Below are 23,363 nucleotides of genomic sequence, written 5' to 3' on the forward strand. Positions count from 1 at the left end.
AATCAGTGCAAGGCGTCAGGCCAATGCTGTTAAGCCACAATGAAAGGGAAGTCTTAAACTACATCAAGACATTTCAAGGTGTCACACAACAGTTGTCCTCAAGCCCATTACTCTTTCATCCCTGAAACTCAACACCCTTTGCCCCATCCCTAAGTCTCTCAGGTAGCAGCTTAGTAGTTTCAAACATCCCCAGCTTGCTACAGGTATGGGTTGGAGCAGCGCACGTGGAAGGAATGGGATGAGAAAAGCACTTTTGGGCAGCAGCTAAGCTCTCACCTGCTGGCTGGCCAGCACCGGCTGCGGCTGTCCCAGCTGCAGGGAGGCCACGGTGGTGGGCTGGACCACGGGGAACGGCATCACCGGCTCCTGGTAGTGCTGGGGCCGCTGGGAGACCACTGTGGGCGCAGCCTGAACGGTGGGGAGGCCAGGCTGCGGGAGGGAGAGCACTGCTTTAGAGAAGGGCAACCCTCAGGTTAAGAGACTCCGCAGCTGTTCATCAAGAATGTAACTGCAAGTAAGTAGTCTACTCAGTACTTGGTTCAAGACAGAAGGAGGGGGAAAAATATGAAAAATTACCTGCAAGAAGTAGAAGGTTATTTAATCTAAAAATGTAGAAAAAAAGTCAGCAAATTCCAAATAAAACAACCAGACTGCATCGCATTTCTTTCTGGAAACAAATACGCAGACCAGTAAAAACCACTGAAAGCATGGACATATTGACTGAGAATATACCAACAGCAATGACAAACCATCAACTGGGTGAAACGGAAGGTTTTTATGATTTCACAAAGAATCTTTCTCTTCCAAAAAATCAGGTAATTTACTTGAAATGGATGCCAAGAAAATGAATAGAAATGAGAAACGAAACAATGAAAGTGAAAACAACAACAAAAAAAATAGAAATTCAGATAAGGTTTGTAACAAGAACAGTTCTCAAACTTCAGCTCCAAGTAGATAAATTAAAAATAAACAGTGTGTCAGACTGAGGCTCATAAGTCTAAGAAAGTCCTACTACAGCTCAAGTTATGTGCTCGCTATCTTGGTAAATAATCTCCCAGATAAATACAGCAATTTGTTTTTTTTTTCTTGGAAAATGGAAGGTTTTGAATCAGACTTTTGTTTCCTGTGTTCGCTGATATTTTCAAACTTTGAAACTTTTCACTTAAGTTATCACAAGAAGAAACAAATACGGAAACCTCATCAGAAAATAAAAAGCTATGAGAAATTTTGCTCATTGATAAAGGTTATCATCTTTCCAAACCCTCAATGACAAAAAAAGTAATGCATTTAGGTTAAAATTACTGAAACCTGTCAACGGAATGAATGAGTCTGCTCTAAAAGAGTATGTTGCACAGCTCAATTTATTAAAAAAAATTCTGCTCAAGATGTGCCATTAGTGTGTTATATTTAGAGTTACATCAGTGCTTTGGGTGAACAAGAAACAGGGATGCGTCCCAGGAGACGCATCTACATAGGAAAGGTGGTTTCCACAGTGGAGGGAGCTGGCTACAGATGCCAAGGATGAATTTTTTTCATTCAGTTAGAGAATCATGTTTCAATGCGTTCACAAAACACAGTTCATAATTTCTTGCAGGCATTTTGGAAAATATAAGGTAAAACCAGGGAAAATAAGGTAAATCTGGATTAAGCAGGAAAAAAAAAAAAAAAGGCGTTTCTGGATTTTATTTTCTCTTAAGTCAAATAAGATGAAACAAAAAAAAAAAAATTTAACCTACCACATCATTACTGTCATTACTAGACAAGTGCTTCCACTGCCTGGAGTAGCTGCAGTCACCAGCTTGCTCTCAACCAGCAGTGTTTTGCCAGCACACTCTTTGCAACATGGCTGGGACCATCCAGGGATGTTGTGCTTGGAGTCAAAGTCACAACAGGGTCGCTGTGTCTGCCAAAGGCAGTGTGAGCACTGCCTGTCGTGTGATGGGCGCGGGCTGGGACTGGAACATGGTGCTGTCACAGCTTCTGAAGGAAATAACGTGCTCATATTGTCGCCTCTCAGTGGAAGTACCGGAAGATTTATGTTCACTTGCACGTGTTCTTGCACAAGTAATTCCATTAATTGCTTTCGGTCAAGGTCATAACAGCTCAAAACCAGTAGCAAGTGCGAACATCTGACTGAGCTACCAGTGCCTGATTTCGGAACCTCAGTAATGGATGTACATTGCTGACTCTGTGTGAGATTAAATCCAAACCCAGAGCCAGAGAGGCAGTGACTGGATGTGTGACCTTTGTCACAACTGGAAGAAACATCAGACCCAAGAGGCTCTTGAACAAATGAAGGACAATAACATGTGGCTATACTGACAGTGAACAAAATGAAAGAGAACAGTTCTCAACTATGTGCATGAGCTTAAAACTAATCCTTGAAAGCTACTAATGTAGTTCAGCAACAATGGATTGTTAAGAAGCTTTTCTACTGGAAGTATGACAGCTGCCTGTGAAGCATTTCTCTAGAATGGCAAAATACAGCTAGCCATACACCATCTACTAAGAACACATTTCAGGTCAACCAGAAATGTATTACTGAGCAAGTCACCATTGACAGAGGTGAGTGAGGAACATATAAGGCAAGCCCTGGAATCCATACCTACTGAAAACAAGAGTGTAAATGAGCTATGAAGTGTGATCTAGGATACAAAATAATGTCTAAAAGCTTTAGACTTACTCCTGAGGGCTGCTGGTAGTGCCCCAGCTGCTGAAGGCTATGGGGCACGGCCTGGCTCTCGCTCAGAGGTGGACTATACACCCGTTGGATAGCAGGAGGTACAGGATCCGGCAGCGACGAGTAGATGACACTTTGCTGGCTGCTTTGAGAGTCTGAATAAACAGTGGACCCCTGGCCACTGTCAAATGTGCTGTCAGCTGAAAAAACAATATTTTTTATTAAAAGCTCAACAATCATTTTAGAGCAAGGTCAACGCTGGTTTATGTAATACCATTTATACTACCCTAGCCTTTTCCATTATATAAATAAATTTTACAATGTGAGTGCTATTTTCTACAAAAGGCACATACTGCTTCTCAAGCCAAAATCCATCCCCATGGATTTCTGTGCACGATGATATTTTAGGCACATTGATATTTCCTTTAAAGGGCAGAAGGTTGACATTAAGAATTGCAAAAGTTTATAGATTTTGTAGGATGAAAGGAAACCCCAATTATAATGTTGATAGCAGATCACGGAGTTTTTTTAGAGTTAGATCTCCCAGGGATGCACTGATTTTAAACACCTTTTATTAGCAGCACTGAAAACTACAAAATTCTTTACCTCATATGCCTTATTAGTTCAGCAAATCATTCATACTCTACTTGAGTACACAGCAATATCTCAAGATGAAGATTAGATAACAAAACAGTTTGCAGGTTTGCAGTGATTTAGAAGTACCATTCAGAGCTCTGAGTTTCTCATGCAGAGCGTTTGCCCAGCCAACCTGCAGAATTGCATAGCTGCGGGTACTGGGCAAGCATCGTATCTTTTGTTCAACAGAAATAAAACTGCACCATTGAGTATTACTGGTTTTAAAATGTCTTTTCACAACTTTGGAGCCTGTAAAGTACCAGTGCCCACTTCTTGAGCATAAACTACTGTTTTCTTTGTTTGAGAAATTAAGTGAGATAATCAAGACTGTAGCTGTAAGTATCCAGAAGACAAATAGCTTGTAACAGAGATTTAAAATTCAGAACTGAAAACTAGCACAGTTACAAAAAAGTGGCTTAGATTACAGCTAAATTTAAATGCTATTTATTTTTCTGACACTTTCCATCTTTTTTCTATATTTCAAATAAGGTTTTACGTATTTGGCTTTTAAATAACGAATTATTTTAATAGCACCAGGGATAACATTTCTCCTCAGTACTCACCAACTATTCCCCCCACTGTTTTTTTGCAGATTTAAACCCCTTTATATTTATTCAGCTCACTTCTAAAAAGAGTCAACACGGCCCTAGTCTAAAAAGGCTGGGATTTTTGTCACTTACACACCTCCACTTTATTACAAACAATTACTTAAGACCTCAAAGGAGAATAAAGTAAGTATGACAGTAGAGTGCCAAAGTAAAAGCTGTAAGTCAATCTCAGATTTTTATATAACAACATGCATTACACACATTAAGTTATTAATTTACATTTTTACATTTGATCTCAGGTTACTATATGTATTGGTAGAGCAATAATTTATAGAGGTCTTAGGCCTAACATCACTAAGAAAATGTTCAAAGACAGCTGACAATGAATTGTCACATAATAACAACTATCGGTTAAAAGTCGAAGAAGGGTAGGAAACAAACCAGGGGATTTATACTTATTATAAAATTCTGCCAACTCATGTCCAGCAGAACCATGGGAAGCACAAGTATTTCCCACATTGTATTGTGGGAAACAAAAAGTCATAATTATGGTGTTTCTCAAAGGAATTAGATAGCATGAAATATATGACCCAAAAAAATGAAAATAGATCAGTTTAGCTTCAGAAAAATAGCTTTGTAAATACTGCAATATTCTGAGTGTTACATAAATACGGCCATTTCTCATATCTCATAAAGGTTTGTTTTCTTGTAGAGGCATGCTTTGTTACTGTAGTAACCAAAGCAGACTTCTGTATAGCAATTTATACAATCCCTGAATTAAAGCAGCAGCTGTGTCTCTGCTAAAGATAATACATCTTTAATTTAAATATACTTATATAAAAGCCCAGAACAGCAAACCAGAAACATTATAATAATAATTCAGCAGCAAAATACATGTCAGATTTTATCAGTAAAACTGGCTAGAAAAAAAAAAAAGGCAACTCAAAATATGAAATCTTCCAAGCTAAAAATATCTGGCAACATTTCCTTCAAGATATTTAAAAGTATAAATAGATTAAGATTTCAATATCAGTGCCTGACTCTGTAACAAAGGCTGATTTTAGCGGACAGAGTCAGGGTACAAGTTACTTTAGGGAAATAAAAACACTACTTCCTCATGCCTTGCTGTTTGCTGGAGATAAGTCTAATGCTCGGAAATAAAACAAAGACACAGGCTCTGCAAGCAAAGCCACGTAGATTAACATCAAGAGACAGACCAAAATCAGTGCTTGAAATTAAAACAGGAGATGTAAATCCATCTGTCTTGAAATAGCCCAGTGGTCACTCTTGAATCAGCCCCCAGCTGAATGTAAAGAGTTGGCAGGTCATAGAGGGCCTGGGCGACCAAGAGCAACCACCTACTCTGACCTGCCATAATGATCAAGCAACCCCCTTGCTTCAAGGCTATGACCTCAGGACAAAACAGAGAGCCCAGAGGAACAGAGCACACCTGCACCATGACCTAAGGACACCAATAACAACTACAGAGTCAATCCACAGGGTATGGTGCTCCCAACATGTACGACCAAACCACATTTGGTATTTCCCACAAAAGAGGGAAATCCCGAATTACATCATGGAACACTGAGATGGATTTTATTTTTCTGCTGTAGACCTTTACACAGCTTCTCAAAAATACTCAACACGAGACATCAAGAGTAACTCACAAAACACAAGAAACTGCAGTGCTTTCATTTCATCAAGGTCTCCTTTTGAATAAATATCTGCACACTGCCAACATCATTTGAAAAAGCCACCAGTCTGGTCTGACCATTTTGGTGCCAGTTCAACCTCTGCAGGCTCTGAAATTGAGTTTCACACAAACTTAGCGTTGATCCTACCACCTGGCACAGAAAATGTATTTTTTGTGTCTAGCAGCAGGTCTCCTTGCTTTTCCATTTACAAATATTTTGTGATTTCCACATTTATTGCAAACTAAAGGAGATGCTCTCTCCATGTAATAGTTTTTCTTGAAATTTCTCCCCAAATGGTTATGGACCTGTCTGAGACCTTTGTGTTTTGAGCTAGCGTGCAAAAACATGCACAGCAGCTCATCTCACTGCTGAGCTCAGGGTCATTGATTTTTACCCTCGGACACTCATCACTGTGTGCACACAAAACCAACACAAGACTTACATGCAACAGAGGTGACGCTGGTGGGCAGGTTTTGCTGGAAGGGATGCTGGTCTGCCTCGGGCTCCTCTGACTCGGACAGGATGTGGTGACCAGTGTGAGAAAGGTGGGTGACCTGCACCTGCTGGGCATGCGGCAGCTTCAGCTTCTCCAGACATTCAGAGTCCCGACGTTCCTCTGACTGCATCCGAGGCCAAATTCGCTCTCTTCTCCATAGTATTAATGCTACTCTGTCACGTATTGACTTTGCAACTATCTTGAGATCATTTTCATGAAAAAATCCAGAGTCAATCTACAGAGGAGGCACAAACTTAGCAAGATTGTGCATGCAAACATGTGCATGCACATGTATTACTCAAATCTCTTCCTAACAGAGAAAACATCATTTTAATATAGCATGAATTACATATTTACTTCTCACAAGAACAGGAACTCAAGAATTTGATGGGTTTTTCTGAATAAAAATTCTATCCCTAATGCATTTTAAAACAACAATATGCAATTTTTAAGACCTGAATATGTACTGGGTCAATTTATTCACCAGTTAACATCCATAAGGAAGAAGAGAGCAAGTTTAACTGTGAATGTGTTCCCTTTTTTTTTTTATTTTCCCGGAATGACTACTGGAATAGTCAAAAGAGAAAAAGAAGTATTTGAAAAAAGCTGTTTGAACAATGTATCTGGAGTAAACCATACCACCCCTGAATCAGAATTTGTTGCCTTAACCTTTCCAGTATACACAGTTCCCCAAATTTCTGTGCTTGATATCACAGCAAGTCACAAAGGAAAAGATGGTAACAGAATTTCGTCTCAAATTAACTTCTTTTAAATGGTGAAGTCAGTCAGTATTGATTGACCTTTGTAAAGAAAAAGCCTATTGAGTCAAATGCAGACTGTTCACATTTGACCGAAAAGGGGACCAGGCTTTCTCAGAATTCAACTGCTCAACAGATAAAATGGAAGTTTATCTTTGTGCTATTTGTTTGCACGGTCTCCTCCAGCTTAGGGTATGAATTTTAGTTTAATAACAACTTAGCAGAGATTTGTCTGCTCTCCCTACATTAACATGCATATTCTACAGATTTGGAAGCACTTACGTACATGGAAGAAATCTAGAGGTTTTCCTTCTCTGCTCTTGCCCAAACACAAGGCAGTTTTACAGCTTAGATTTCCACTGTTTAAAATCAGTAGGTAGCAAATCAGCTTAAAACACAGCTGCAGATAGATACGGTATTTTCCAGTGCCTATGCCCTCAGACTTTACTGACATTCCTGAACTGATGATCCAGCAAGTGCTAATGACGGGAGTTACTCAAGAGAAGACCCACACAGGTCCAGAGAACCTTGTACAGTATTAACATGCCCAGTAGTTTCTTCATGAAAAAGTTTAATTGGAAGGCACTGAAGACCTGTCACATTAACATTTTTTTAAAACAATTCTTATTTCTACATCGCTCTATAGAGAATGGTTAAAGTTTAATGAAGACATGCTTCTACAGTTCTTCTAAAGTTCTTGTAATGAAGAACATGCTATTCTACAGTATCCACTAGCTGTGAAAGGTAGCTTCAAGTTGCAAAACCACCAGAACATTCTGAGTTCCTTTTGCCCACATTGTTTGGACAGGTTGGAATACCTACTGAAAACCCATCAGTAATGGTAAATAATGCCCTGTACACAAAAGGTCTCCTGAATTCTCTTCCACATCACATGAAGCAACACGAATTGATGAAAGCAAAGATGATGGCTCTGCCGTTTTACAACTCATAAGGCCTAGAAAGACATTTAGGAATAAATGTCCCCCTTTGCCAGCCCCCCCCTGCCAAGTTTGAAAGCATTTCATATGCAGTCACTTAGGTAACTGTTAATGTAATCGTAAAACACAGGTTTTAGAATCATTTGGGAAAGGGTATACTATCACAGTAGTTTGGGAGTGATCCTTTTAATTATACCTTTTATTACTATTATTTCTTCTTAAAAATGAAATATTATAACTATGGGCCAAGTAATCTACAGAACTTCAAAATGACAAATCTTTCCATAATTATTTAAATGCAAAATATAACAGCAAGTAACTGTACCAGAGCAGCTTTTAAATGAAATGGGTTCTGAAACAATACACTGCTGAAAAATATTGGACCTACTGCAAACTAATAACAAGAAGACAGAAGAGCCTGAATTCCTCCCACTAAATTTGGAGCACATGGTGATGAGGTCCAAGCATTGCAAGGCAACATTACCAAAAATGAGTGCCCTCTAAGCAAAAGTGGTGATGACAACATTAAATGGGATCTCTTGGGATTTAGATTATAATAGGAACATTTCTGCAAGCACAAGAAAATTCAGACCCTTGACTCAGTGCTTACTGATTATATGTCTCCATGACATTAGAATCAGTAAAATACAAGTTCAAGGACTAGAGTAAAACTGGATCACAAGGTAGTTTATCTAACAAAACTCCACAAGTTAAGATACAGAAATTCACCAAGGTAAACTTATGTTAAAAAATCCAAAGCTTGTTCCTAACTGTGCAGTGGCCTTAAATCTAGGTTCCTATTTATATTTAGGTGATGCAATAGCTGACCACATACTTTCCTCATCTACATTCCTCTTAAGTAACACTGACAGAAAAGATGAAAAGAAGTGTTTTGAGGAATAGAGTGAGGAGTATTTTGTGATTGAACTTTTGAACTCTTCTAATCTGTTTCAAGCTGCTGTCTGAAACTAAACAGATTCCAAACAAATTTAAAGACATTCAATAGCAAACAGAAATTGGCAAAGGAGTTTTCAAAGTATAGAAGAGATATCTATAGTCCCTAAGCTATTTGAAATGCCATATCATGCATACGTTTTCATACTTGGTAGATCACATTTTTCAGTTAGTTCTTCCCTGTTTACCCCTCACAGCACTCATTCTAAAATCATTGCAAACAGCTTAAACTAGACACCTGGAATGGTTTAAGTGGAAGTTACTTTACCAGACTTGTTCCTGCAGCCCTTTGAGACTTATGTACTACCTTATATATGAACATTTTTGTCAGGAGAAGTTTATTTTACCATTTCTTGTGCAACATCATCAGGAGTTTCCTTCTCCAGATCAAAAGTAAACTCAATGGCTCCATTATCTTTGGGTTTTCCTTTCAGTTTCTTAGGATCTTCTACCCAGAGTCTTAAGGCAATAGAGGATTTCCTACCATGGTCTTCTTCTGCAAGTTCCACTCTTACCCCAGTATCTTCAGCAAAAAAGGCATGGCTTAATAAATCTTTAATTTCATATCTGCAGTGGATATAAAGAATATTCAAATACTGCAAGTCTTAATCAATTTTAAAGAGCTTTGTGACAAGAAACTGCTGTTAAAGGTGAAAACATTTACAGAATCTTTGGTGTTCTTCCATAACAAATCTGTGTTCTAAGCAAAAAGACATAGTATTCCCACTCTTGCTGAGGACTGCTGAAAAAAAATGACTTTTCCTATTTCACAGAGCTTCAACAATATTCATACACCATAAGCATGTACAGAAATGCAGGTTATAGCTTTGCTCAACTTTTGAGCATCTCAGCTTAAAGAGTACTAAAAAAGAGGTTCCCTCTAGGTAGTCAGTTGAGGTCCCTAAAAACTGTATTTGTGAAAGTTATGAAATACTGAACAGTAGACACACTCATCTAGGAGAGACCAGCATAAGAAGATTAGGTTTTAAAACTAAAGCTGGAAACAAGGCACAATTTGTCTCCATATCCAGAGGCTGAGTCCATGGAATCTGCTGTAACAGCTTCTTATGAACCTAGCAGGTCACATTCGTGGTCAACCTCCACCACACTGGATGCTCTAAGCAGAACCTCCCGAGTGAGATTTTAGACAGCTATGCCAGAACGTGCCAGAATACACTAGCTCACACATCCACAACAATGCTTTCTGACCTTATTCTTCAAGAGTTTGAGACACGCAACAGTAGCATTTATTCAATTATCCTGATATTATATGGCAGAAAAGCAGGCAATCAATTATATTTGTGTTCCCATTCTGCATTTTCTCCTGCACAGGGGAGACCCAGAGGCCAGAAAAATTCACAGACAGCTTTGAAATCCCTGCTTGCACATTATTTAATACAAAACTTGATTACTTGAAACAAACCTTTCTTCTTTATTTTTGCAAATGCACTCCCCGATTATCTCCTTAATTTCAGGATCAGTAACTTTCTCAAAGCTTGCTGGCTTTATACCCTAAAAGAATAGAGAAAAACAATTTAGTTTGAAAAATAATTACATTATATCTCTTAATTAAGGGCATTCTTCCTACATTTTACAGTCCAATCAACCCTTAGAGTAACTAATTCTTTAAAGTTGCTAGTCTTAGTGCAAGACTGAACTGAAGATTTAGGGCTAACATATTTCTAAGTCCCATTGCACTTCAAAATAAGCACACTAGTTTGTATATGAACTCAGCTGTACATGGGTCAAAACTCCCTTTTTCTTTACTAACCTTTGCAAACCTTACCTTTATGTCCTGTGGACTCTGAAGTCAATATTCAAGAAAAGACCAAATTTAAGTTTTCAAAATAGCTCTTTTCTAAAATTAATCCTTTTATGTCTTTTGCCTTAACTCTCAAAACACTAAATGAATACAGACAAATAATCATGGTTTACTTCAGATAGCCAGTTTCAAGAATGGAATATTCCAAGGCATTTTTGACTCATATTCCCGTTTCCCACAAACCTTTTGCTTTTCTATGTCCCCACTACTCTGCCACACCCCATGGCCTGCCCACCCCCTTCCCCCCAAAAAAAAACCCAAACCAAACCAAACAACCAAACAAAAAAAAAAAAAAACCAAACAAACCAACAAAACCAAACCAACCCCCAAAACAAGAAGGGTAGCAGGAAAATATGTCCAACAGCTCTGTGTTGCTCTTGTATTTCCACAGCACATTATTGGAATCTCACTGGAAATGAGCGGCAGAGCAGGTGTATTCTATAAATCATCCTCTAAATCAAGTTAAATCTCTGTCAAATGTTAACATTTTTGCCGAGAATAGCATTCAGTTCTAGATTTGGAACAGCTAACCTATGAGCATGGCCTTTCAAGGACAAAACCCAACTGTTCACTGCAGAAGAAAATGTAGAGAAGCAGAATCCAATTCTCCACACAAGGAGCTCTGGCTTGATACAGGAATAGTTTGCATTTCTTCCAGATTAGGTGGGGTTGGTTTAAGAATATGGTGAGGATTTAAAAGTAACACATACACACAGACATACACTTCTACAGCATCTCTGCCTATTTTCTAGTTTTCCAGGACCAAGACCTTAACTCAGCAAGAACCTCCTCAGGTTATGTAGCCTCTTAATTAAAATAACATATCTTAGCAACATAAAGTGAGACTGTAGGAAAAACAGTATGCAGGTTCTCAGTCTAAATAACAGTTTATATATGTCATCTTTCCATACACATAATCATAATATACTAAATAATTACTGGGAACACCTGTGCAGTTAACACACACATGCAGCTGTTCATTTTCAAAGCCCAGGCTGACAATCTCTTCTGATGCCAGGTTGCAAACAGGGAGGAAGGGATATTCCATTAGGAAGAGCCGTCATTCCCAGTGAGGCCACCCTGCTGCTCTCCTTGTCAAAACAACACAGGAGCAACTAACAGACACCCAACATCTGTACTGCTAGTAACTCCTTCCATTCAGTTCAACAGAAGATTCTCTGTGAATACTTTTCATGTATATATTCTGCTATAGATGACAAGAGTGACAACACAAAAGCCATCCATTTTATTTGTGATGTTCATTTTAAATCAGAAAAAGAAAATTGTGCTTAAAAAATATGCAACATCTCTACCTACTAAACCAAGATTTATATAGACTAAAATTTGTCAAAATTAGTTAGGGAACAGATTCTGCAGTTAGACCCTATTACTTAAGGACCCAAGTATTTCCAATCAGGTCAATAAGCAGAATAAAAGGAAAACATGTTTTCCTTTGTCTAAAAAACCCAGAATCTTATTAAGCACATAACTGAATGGGATTTGGACATTTAAATCCATTCAAATCTTTTAAAAGTTTCACCATGAAAGAACAGTAAATAATGGACCACATAGTGGCAAATAAGGGGGCCTGAAGTCCTGAAGAGTAGACTTTTGGCTCACCTCATACTGCTTTGCATTAAAAAAAAAAAATATGTATTTCAGAAAGTGTCTGCAAGTACTTCACTGAAGTTAGTCTTTAATATATTTTATGCGTGAATTTTAATCAGGGTTGGCACCTCTCAATTTCTGAATATTCTAGCATCAGATTTCAACCTTTAATAACATTCTGTTGCCACTCAAGCCTCAGATTGAACTTTTAAATAAATAAATAAATCCAAGTTTAAGTGAACCACTCTTTTTTTTTTTTTTTGTCTTAGAACTTGAACATGAAATACATAACTCAAATTTTGGAGGAAATAAAATTAAAAAAAATGATACAGTAGTCATACAAATACTCAGCTTCCCAGTTTTGCCTAGGCAGAGAGCTGCTGAAATACAACAAAATAAACCCAAAACCAAACAAACAAAACCCCATCATTCTTGTGGGAACAAAACAAAATCTGTACATGTGTTTGCCTAGCTATGACCCACTAAAGAGAATTATTTCCTTAAGCAAACGTAAATCTCACTTGTGAGATGACGATTCAAATTTTGTGTATTAGAAAAATGTGTCAAAATGATAGGGAATACACAGCCTACCAAAGCCCAGGCTTGCTCAAAACAAGAAGCTCACCGTAGTCTGTCAAGAGTGTTTCTTAAGAGAGCTCCGATACCTGACTTAGACATGAAAGAAAACAAAGAAGTACCAAAAGACATTTTTAGCATGAATTCTCTATACCCTAATATACCCTAAATCTATCCTGTTCTCAGAGGCGGAGGAGTTTGAAGAAATCTTCAGTAAATCACAGTGGAAAGCAACAGCACAAATCTCTACATTTGTGAATACTCCAGTTTGCTCTAGGAAACCATTTATTTCCATCTTAGTGACACTTATCAGGAAGAATAGGTAATAAAGACCATCTGTTATAGCTTAATGTTTACTGAAAATTATCCCACAAACATGCACTGGTATCAATTTAACTGGAGAAAAAAAAACCAAACCAAAACAAAACACCTGACACCCCCCCCCCAACTCAACAAAGCATTAGATTCAACTTTCACTGTACTACCTGAAGAGCTTGCAGCTACCTAGAAGAATATATTGCTCACATACTTATGCATTCAAGGGAACCTGTCAATTGTTTCTTCTAATTGCAGAGCACCTTAACCACAAACTGAACACAAGACACACAAATAGCATACAGCATGTCTCAATTTAATTTTCCAGAATTCACAAACAATCTTCATTTACCTGGTTCAACTGGAACTCTGACATGACTGCAATGGAGCAGAGCAGGACATGCTGGGGGCATCTAGAAACTAGGTTTGCCTGAAAATGGTCCTTTTGAGAGATCCCTGATGACTGAGCCTGATTTTTGACTTTACAAATTGCCTCTACAAAAAAGGCAACTCCTTCAAACACCATTTTACTTTCAACATCTTTTGAATGAACACTGACTCCACTCTGAACATCTATTGTATTAATCTGCTGAACAGTTAAGCTATGAATAGATGACTAAACCAAACAAGGACAAAATACGCACAGTGAAGTACTGAACGGAACTGCTTTGCCAAAGTATTTTCTTAATGCCCATATGCTATAGTATGCTTTTGCACCTTACTCTTCATTAAAATATCCATGTAATGCTGCAAACCCTACAGCGCTGTGCGCTGATGCTTACAAGTCTCCTGACAAGGAAGGGGGTTTATGCGAAATGCAGGTTTCTAGTTGCAGTCAAAGGACTCATTCATTTATACAAAAGCCATCTGTCCTTCCTGAGCACTCCCAAGGAAACATGACACCAAAATTCAAAGTATATTAGCTAAGGAATTATCCATGACAGTTTGAAAACTGTACAGCTGTCTTGCAAACAAAAGTAAATACAACACAACTGCATCCAAAATGCAGAGCTAACTGGTTGACATTAGGTATATAGGGATATTTTTATACAAATAATTTAAATGTTAAAATATATACATGTATATATTTGTGGCAGGTGTACCCACCTAATGAAAATGTGGCTTCCTGGCTGTTGAACCTTTCCTGTGCCCTTGTTCTCAGGGCTTTACAGTACTTGGGGTCTTCAGCCAATATGGGCTGTTATCGACCACAGGGCAGATTTGTCGTGGGTATAAATGGAGTCCCTTGGGTGAGCCATTTTGAGCTCGTCCCTCCTGGAGCAGTGCACTGCGGGCAAGGACTCTCCCCTTGCGTTGGGATGCTGCCCAAGGAAACTCCTTGATGTTCCTATGGGTTGGGACACTGCCCTAAAGTTCCTCAAGATTGAGTGTTTGGTTGGTTATTGCTTTGGGGGTTTTTTTGTTTGTTTGGGTTTTTTTTTGGTGAGTGATTGAGCATTTTGGGTTGTCGTTAAACCCTAGGAATTTGTGTGGTGATAGTTTTGTTCTCCTCTCAGACATTTGAACCTGCTGTTTCTGTTTGCAGAGTGTTGGTTAATCATGTTGAAAAATAAATTTTATTTTTATTGGTATTTGTTTATTTGAGAGTTTCTACGACCATAATCCAAGAGCAAAATGAGAGGATCAAACAGTCTCCCTTTTGAGAATTTCCGTCTCAAACGGGATGATTTCCTTTGAATCCCTCATCAGCACTTTGTCTCCTCACCTTCTTTCTGAAGTGATTAGATTTGAAATACATTGCACTCCAGTATAAGATAGTTGAGTCTCAGGCACATATAGGACATTAAAGTTTTAACCTCCACATTGGGGGCAAAAATGTGAAGCTTGTTTTTCAGAGGTCTAAAAACAGCTGCTTGTCATTTTTCCATCAGCAGAGGACACTTCTGAAGGAGTAACACCTAATGCTTTATAAACATGCACAGCATATGCCAGGCAAATCAATGTTAAGTTTGACTCACGTCAGCCAGTCATTTTTCTAAATACTTTCCTTTCACCTAGAAGATGCCCTCCAAGTCTAGATACAATCTACTTTGGACTAAAACTCCACCTTCTATCTGAGGGTAGCCTCTAGACTCATGTAGTTCCCAGAAAAGGAGAAAACCTTCCTCCAAAAAGCTGACACCATGTTTCCAACTGAAATTCCACACTATCATACACTCTCTGAAGTCAATAAAGTGAAGGTAAAAGTTCTCCATTTTGTCAGGATTTTGTTCCATGACATTCAGCAGCAAGATTACTGTGTGCAATTACAAACTCAGCTCTATTTCACTCCAGAATGGTACTCAAGCCTCATGCTAATCTAAGAAGATTATCTGCAGATCTAAGAAGATATCTAAAACACACGAGAAGTCAATGCAATGACATTCATATTATTATTTGTATGCTACTGCTGTGCTACAGATATAGCATTTATTCTATCTGTATGAGCAATATAAAATATAGCCTGAGAATGCTCAGAAAACATTCAATATATTTATAAAAAAGAAACAATATGAAAATTTAAAATTCAAACCAGAACACTATAAGCATGTAGGATGCTTTAATGTGAAGGTCTGTGCTGCTAAACCCAATGAGGTTGCCATGAACCCGCAGCAGATACAGCTGGTCTGCTGTGCATTCTGCAGTCCATCAGTAAGAAAAAACATTGGACTGGAGCTGCATGGGAAGGTCATACTCTGATGTTTCATCTCTATTGTCTACATCAAAATCACTTGGCAGAATGATTAAACAAAAAAATCCGAGTAAGAAAAACCATCAAGTTATGCATGAAAAATGAGATTATGGCATCAGAATGAAGGTCACTGCAAATATGCTGACCAGGAAATCACTTCAAAGTTAATTGCAGCAAATGTGGCTCAGACCTTGGACCCATTACTTCAAAAATATGTATTTTCTATTTCTGTTACATATCCACTTTTTTCATGTTTATATTCCATAATTCAGGCTGAAAGGGTAGAAAGAGGTGACAAGTCATTACAAATGTATCATCTGGCAAAGAAATGAGCCCCTCTGTACATCTGGAAAATGACTGTCACTTTATCATGGACTATTATATACATACAGTTACACCTATATAAAAGCAACAGTGAAAAACTAAAGCAGCAATTAACCCATGAGAATATGGTCAGGCAGAATAAAAGGTCACTGAAATAAATTTGTATAATCTTACACTACAGACTGCATAATACATAATAACTTAAAAGAAAATAGTAATGTCTCAGAAAGGTAATATTTCTTTTTTCTATACCAATAGGGGCTACCAACACACGTGACTTGCAGCTGTGACTTCAGATGTATCTTAGCAGGCAAGAGTTCGATAGGGTTATGACAGTGAGTAGAAACAATTGAAAGTAATTATAATAGCAAAGCCAAAGCAATACACTCATTGTGCTGGGCAGGAAAGGGAACATGCAGCCCATCATAATCCAAAGTAAGGTTAGAGGAAGTCTAAAGAATAAGGTGGTTAATTGTATCTTCACTAGCAAACAATCGCTTCCTTGATGCAAACATTAGCAAGTAATTCTTGACCCCTTTAGAGGCTATTAGCACCTCCAGTGGTTGCAACCACAATGCTGAGCCCAAAGCAGGAAAAGTGAGTTTTCTTTTATATTTTTAAAATAAAAGCATCAGGAAACTAGACATAGCAATCATTTTTACATTACACTGACCCTCAATTTAAAACACTAAAAATAGTGTTTACATTTCTGGTGCAAAAAACCCAAACCAGTTTCATCAAAATTTAATCACAATTTCTCACTGACAAGCTGAAATACGTGACAGCATCAGGAGCACTGCACCATTGATCCCCTCCAACTGAGAAAATCACAGCCACCTTCTGCTCTAGTGAGAACCCAAAACCTCATCTAACAATGGGAAGAAAACAGGTCTAAATTTTAGTCTACGCTCCATTTCTATACTGTATTTCAGTGTAGTAAAACCCAGTGCTAGCAATAGCTGCTGCATGATGAACCCTAACTCTTCATGAAAAGTGATTTTAAAGTTTTTTTTCACCTGCAAGTCACCACTGCTCCAGCTAATGGGGCAGACCCCACCATTTGGTGATGTGCAGGGATTTAGGGTGTGGGGTCCTGAGCCCCCCACCGCAGCAGCCGTTTCCCCCAGCCCTGCGGTGCCAGCTGGGCCACTCACACAGCTCAAAGCGGGTCCCTTGCTGCCCCCAGCTCTCCCGCGGGTGCAGCTCCTTTCAAGAAGCTGTCCAGCCCATGAGAGAGGTTCCTTCAGGGATGGAGGATCTGCCCCAGGGCTTGCTGCTCTTCTTGCACCCTCACCAAGAGGTCCATCCTCTGCTCCTGTCTGACAGTTCCTGCAGCTCCTGGCATGCAGGGCTTCCTCACTCTCACAGGGAGCTGGTTAACCCTTTCCTTGGAACAACAGTAACCCCAATCTTTCTGTCTAAGGAATCCTAGTGCCTTTGTTCCCACTGCTACTGCCCTGAGTTCAGCTGAAAAACACAGTAAACACCTGCTGTGCCTGTACCTGATACTTTCTGCTGCAGCTTTCTCTGCTAGACAGTTCTGTTTCAAAAATACCCTTTACAAGTAATAAAGTGACCTTTCAACAGGTTCTCTGCCATTACTTGTTCTTTACAATAAGCATTATTTTCCATCTCTCTACAGTTGCTCATATAAGACCAGTTTTACAAAGCTATAATAATGTACCATATAATCCTCAGCTATGTAAAGGTTATTGCCACAAAAAATGAGTTGGCTCAGACTTGCATCAGTATTTAAAAAGAATGACTACTTAAGTCTGCAAATTGAAATATAACATCTAATTAGGAATCCTCAGATTAATTTTTATTCTTTGCCATCTTGGATATTGCTTTGATAAATGAGGCTTAGGAGTCTTACAAAGTCTTAATTACCAATATTCCAGATGGCTAAGAGTTGTACAAAGTGTTTTCTCTGGGTATGTGGAGCAGTGGGAGACATCTATATTATTTGTGACTCTAAAAGGCATACACACATACCCAGGTCACCTTAACATCAGCTAACTGTGATGGCAGCTCCACAAACACGAGGCACACTGCTCACGCAATGCCTGTCCAAGGCAGCAGGTAACGCACCTTACACTTCTCATGAAAGCCAGTCAGTATCTAGAGTTAAAAAACCAGTATCACACTTAAGGAGATGAGGCCCCAGAGCCTAAAATTAAAAGGCTCCTGTTGTCATCACATGAAGCTTTAGAGCCCAAGATGACATCTCCTAAACTACCTACAAAGATGGCATTTAGAGCACATCCAAAGGAGTACATACCTAAATGAAGCCAACAAGGTACTGTGCCACACAAAATAAACTTTTCCTTGTAGGAGAGGAGGGGAATAACAATGTGACAAAGCACCATGGAGTAATTATGTGGAACAAGCGGCCATTCTCAAAGATTCAGACAAGCAACTCCACTGAGCCATCAAACCTATTCCACTTTTTCGAGAAGGTGTCACATGCATTTCCAGCCAGTCCATGGTACAGAGCACAACAGCCTCCAGTCAGTAAATCAGCAGACACATCCCTGCACACACGCCCTTCCCTACAGCACTCTAGGGAGCTGCTCCAGCCATAGCAATGAAGCTAACTGCACTGCTGAGCAGCTTCTGATATCTTAATTTATTTTTATGTCTGAGTAGCTATGGGTTGAAAGAAACAATACAAAGTTAAGCTATCAGAAATCAGGGTTGCAGTCCATTGGGTAAGATTCAGCTTTACAAATATCAGTTTGCAACAGTTTACACAAAAGTGGGACAAAGCTGCTCCCCCTCTTCAGATGTGTCCTGTTGTCAGAAAGCCATGGCACCTCTCCCGTTTCCAGCAGGGACATCCTCCTATGATATGTGATACTGACTTCAACTTATAAACAGACTCCCAAATCATTTGCATCCTCCCTCTCTCACCAGGTTAGCATTATCACAGCTGGTTAGCACAGCAATCTACAAGAGCACCAATTTACCAGCATCCCAGTCTTCAGTGGTGGGAAAAGACAGATATGGAATAATACAATCTATACCTATAAAAATTAAATTGCACATGAAGCCATCATCTGGCACACATGAGTGTTTGGGTATCTGATGAAATCATCTCTATATCCAATGGGAGAGATTATCATACAGCAAATCAAAAACTGCAATTTTGACCCCAAGCAGTGTTTGCTGACTGCAGGATTTCACAGAACCATACTTGCACTAACCTGATTCACTAAACCTCTTGGTACATTTTGAAATCAACCAGTTATTACTAAGTTTAATTTGAGAAGATTTTTCTTCCTAACAAGCAGTTAGATAAGAGGAATACAAACTAATTTTGGGACCACACTTTGAGACAGATGGATCTGCTCAATCTATCTACTATATAAGCCTAACTACTCTTTCTACCTTACAGGTCAAAAATAAAAGCAACCTTATCAGTAGCTAATCTTTGTAAATTTTAGTGCAGCCATCTTCTGAGGATTAATCTCTTCACATCCCAAGCATGCATCACCAAGAGATGCAGTCTGCACAAGTGCTAACCCACACAATTCACTATCTTCTTTTGCAGCAACCAGACGGAAGAAGTATCTGGGAAAATCTTTGACAAACCAGTCTGTTTAACAATCCATCCTGAAAAAAAAAACCCTCCTATAACCCCTGGTTTCACTTAACCAAGTAGAACAGAATATAACCACAGCTGCCAAAGACTTAAGCAAGTCTCATTTCTCTGCAGTCAGTGATTTACAATGTGATAGCATTTTACAGACTCAGGAGTTTTCAGGCATTTGCAGTACAGCTCATGTAGACAAATACATTTATCATCTGCAGGTGAGAATGTTGGAGAGGGTATTTTATTCAGTGCAGAGATTATTTTAGATTAACTTCTCCAGCCTAACCCCACCTGAAAATGCAGCAAACCCATTTCCATGGCTCCTGTTGGGATTACCTGACCTTGCAGAGTTCTAAAATGCAGATAATAAAGCTCCTCTGGTTGACTCCAAAACATTGCTATCTTTTCCCTTTTATATCTTGAGATACTTTCTTACACATAGAGAGAATCTGTGCTGGAAATCTGTATCAAATATCCTTTACCATACAAATAAGTATTTAGGCTGTAACCTAAGAGTCCCCGTTTAGGATGCAAGACTAGAGTGAAGACTTTTCCCTGTTCATTATTCCCAAGTTTTATGTATTTTTGGCTGATGGAAGCAAAATCATCAACAAAGATTACTGAAAATATTTTATGCGGCTGCAGTACAGTCAAACACAATCCAACCATGGAATTGCAAGCTCACAAATAAACCTGCAACAGGTTTGCATAACCCAGAGCTCAGATACCTCAGTTTGTATAACACACTATGCATTTGACAATACTGACACCTCACCAAAATACATTTTTTTAAAACCTTCAAATTATAAAATCTCAATACAAATTAAGGACGTTTACTCACACAGGTTACTTTCCGGTAAATTTGAGCAGCATTCTGGCATTCTGAGTAAGGGTATTCTGAGGTAGCCATTTCCAACATGCACATTCCAAAAGCATAGACATCCACAGATTCATCATAGTGTTCCTCATACATTTCTGGGGCCATAAATTCTGGTGTACCTACACAGACATGAACAAAAAGAATGTAAATATTTGATAAAGGCTAAATGTCTTTAACCACAATCTTTTTTGCCTATAAGAAGTGTGACCATTATAGCTGTGTAAGGGTGCATGGAAGATTATTTCAAAATAGGGAAGTAACAAGAATAAGTTCAAGCAAACTCCAAGAAATAAACCCAAAGTCACATATGTACATACCCATGGCTCACTGGTAATAATACAAGGGGCAAGAAAAAAAAAGTAGCAAAATTTCAAAAATTAACAAGAGAATGAGATATGGCACATTGCCTGACCATACTGAAAGTCATTAAATGTTTTCTTTTTCTGAGCGGAGGGATGTGTACAGGCTTGTGGAGGTGAAAATGAGAGAAGAAACAAGAACATTCACTCTTATTTTTATCAATGCAAATTTGCATTATTTTTTTCTTTTTCCCTCCAGAGCTACATAGCAACCACCTAGCAGACAGACAGCACTTTGAAAGCAAGTAGTATCACAAATCACCTACAAAATCACATGCAAAACATTAAACCTAATTCTGTCACTGGTTTAGCAGGACAAATCAGTGAGGCTACTCACAGAATAAGGTCCTACTCAGCAGGGATTAGGGTGCCAGAAATCTGATGCAACTGGATCAACAGTAAGTGAAACATTGTACTTACTGCTTCATAACAGGAATTTGCAGCTTTCTGGCAAGCAGCAACTTACGCCCGCAACATATGCACAGCAAACTATTCTGAAAAGTGTGGTCTTGTAAAGCAAATGGAAAAAAATTAACACTTAGGTAATTTATTCCAGGAACTGTACCTCGTAATAGAATTTATGCTTAGGAGTCAAGACTAATCTATTTTCGGTTTACGTTTAGAAAAGATGAAGGAAGAGAACTCAATGCACAGTTGTGCTGTGAGAGAGGGCCAGCGAGCCGTTAGTACCGGGATGCTAAAAGGAGCATAAGAGGTCTTGGACCATGTGAAGGACCTGGCCAAACTCTGCCCAGCCAGCCAGCCCAGCAGCAGCCACCTCAGCACTCAACCTGGCCCCCAGACCCCTCCCGGCTGCCTGGCCATCCCTCGGGTTTTTGTTAGGGCAGCAAAAGCACAACTGAAATTAAAGGAACACGTGCTGGGAAAAAACAGTTCTGGTGTATGTTTGAGGACTTGACATAAGCTTTTTTTTTAAAAATGGCAATATAAACCTTGTCTCAAAATCAGGGTCTGTCAGTAAAAACTGCTTTTGCATGTTCTCCGAAGTAGACTAGGCCTAACTCATAATACAAGCCTCAGCACAAGCATTTCTGTAAAATTCATTTTGCAAAATTCGTGATTGATCTCTCCCCTTGTTTATATTTTTTCCACCTCAAAGACACTCATTCCTTCAGCTTTTGTAAATCAGACAGACCCATGTCATGAAAGCTTAACTTAGTGCCTGCTCCTATGGTTTTTCTCCCAGTTGTCACGTAAGTGGTGGCTGCTGCTCTGAAACAGTTAACAACTACCACGGAGAATGGTTTTTGCAGCTGCTACCTTGTTTTAGAAGGAACAAGACTCGGGCAGGAATGAATCTCCTAAATTATGGAGCATTTAAAGCAAATCTGAAAGAGTTGTAGCAATAGTCTAAGAAGCAAATGAAATTCTTGACCCATTCCAAAATAGCATGAAAATTACATTTCCCCCATCCCCCCCCATCCCTCGGGGGTGGGAAAGAATTCATACAAGTATCCTTAAACAAAACAGACCACCTAAATGTAAAGCTGCTCAGCATCTGTTTAGCTCCTCTTGGCAGAAGGAGCTTTGCCCTGGCTCGGCTCCCTGCAGAGATACACTGCAAGGTCAGAGGAGCATCAGTGATGGCACCAACACAGCAAAGGAAAAACTGGACCTCAGCCACGCTGACTTCACTGAGTTCAAGCTGATGTAAAATTGCAGCTACTAATACTCCTTTGAAGCTACTACATCTACAGAGGGAACAAAATTACTCATCTCTGTTTCCAAGCCCTCCTAATTCTTTCCTTGGAGGAGCACTACTCAAAAGACAAGCTTGATTATATTGCCAGAATGAATGCAGACACCTTGCCATCAGCCATCAGCCTACAGCCCTTTTCAGTATTAAATGTCTTTTAGACACAGGCATGCTTTGACAGTGTTGGGGTAACAACTGATTTTACAGAAACTTGTACTGGTATTACTGATATTATTCCCAGTATTGGTATTACTGATATGCCCAATGGAAAATCGTTATACTGTGAAAAAATTATGTGAAGAAATCACAACAGATCCTCAACAGAGGAGAAGCCATCAATTATTAAAGTTCAAAACTAGAGAAACTTAACATATAAACCAGCATGATTTCACTAAGATCAAGAAGGTTAAGCAGACCCACAGTAGCCAAGTACATATGCAAAATTTCTATCATTTTGACTTCAATGATACTGGGCTCCCCTAAGCATTAAGGTCAATAGTTTTGTATGAGTAATTGTAATAAATTATTATCTCTGAAAATTTGAGATGCTAAAATAATTACTTAAGCAAGTACTGCTTGAAAGATAGGATACTATTTTCAGATATATAGTAAGAGAACAGTGTTTGTCACTGAGTTTGCTGACTAATTACCTAGAATCTAATTTCCATTTATATTATAAGCTGAAATACGACCACACGCATGATAATGTCCCCCACTTTCATCATAATTTCTCAGGAATTTGCAGCTTCCTAGAACCATCACCTTCAGCTC

At 38.9% G+C, this 23,363-nt stretch overlaps 1 protein-coding gene across 13 annotated transcripts in view; it reads right to left on the reverse strand.

Annotated features, from left to right (window-relative positions):
• The window catches only part of WNK2 (WNK lysine deficient protein kinase 2), a 115,453-nt gene that overhangs the window by 50,431 nt on the left and 41,659 nt on the right, over positions 1 to 23,363 (reverse strand). For 12 of the 13 annotated variants that reach the window (XM_042806967.1, XM_042806969.1, XM_042806960.1 and 9 more), the window contains exons 5-10: positions 20,478 to 20,635; positions 10,128 to 10,216; positions 9,052 to 9,271; positions 6,001 to 6,289; positions 2,684 to 2,880; positions 277 to 429 (exon numbers count right to left, since the gene is read on the reverse strand). In XM_042806967.1, the coding sequence (XP_042662901.1) occupies positions 277 to 429; positions 2,684 to 2,880; positions 6,001 to 6,289; positions 9,052 to 9,271; positions 10,128 to 10,216; positions 20,478 to 20,635 (1,106 nt within the window). The remainder of the gene's footprint in view (positions 1 to 276; positions 430 to 2,683; positions 2,881 to 6,000; positions 6,290 to 9,051; positions 9,272 to 10,127; positions 10,217 to 20,477; positions 20,636 to 23,363) is intronic. The other variant, XM_042806966.1, reaches the window with a different exon arrangement.

Source organism: Tyto alba, unplaced genomic scaffold, assembly GCF_018691265.1.
Source record: "Tyto alba isolate M040663 unplaced genomic scaffold, T.alba_DEE_v4.0 Super-Scaffold_49, whole genome shotgun sequence".
Taxonomy (NCBI): domain Eukaryota; kingdom Metazoa; phylum Chordata; class Aves; order Strigiformes; family Tytonidae; genus Tyto; species Tyto alba.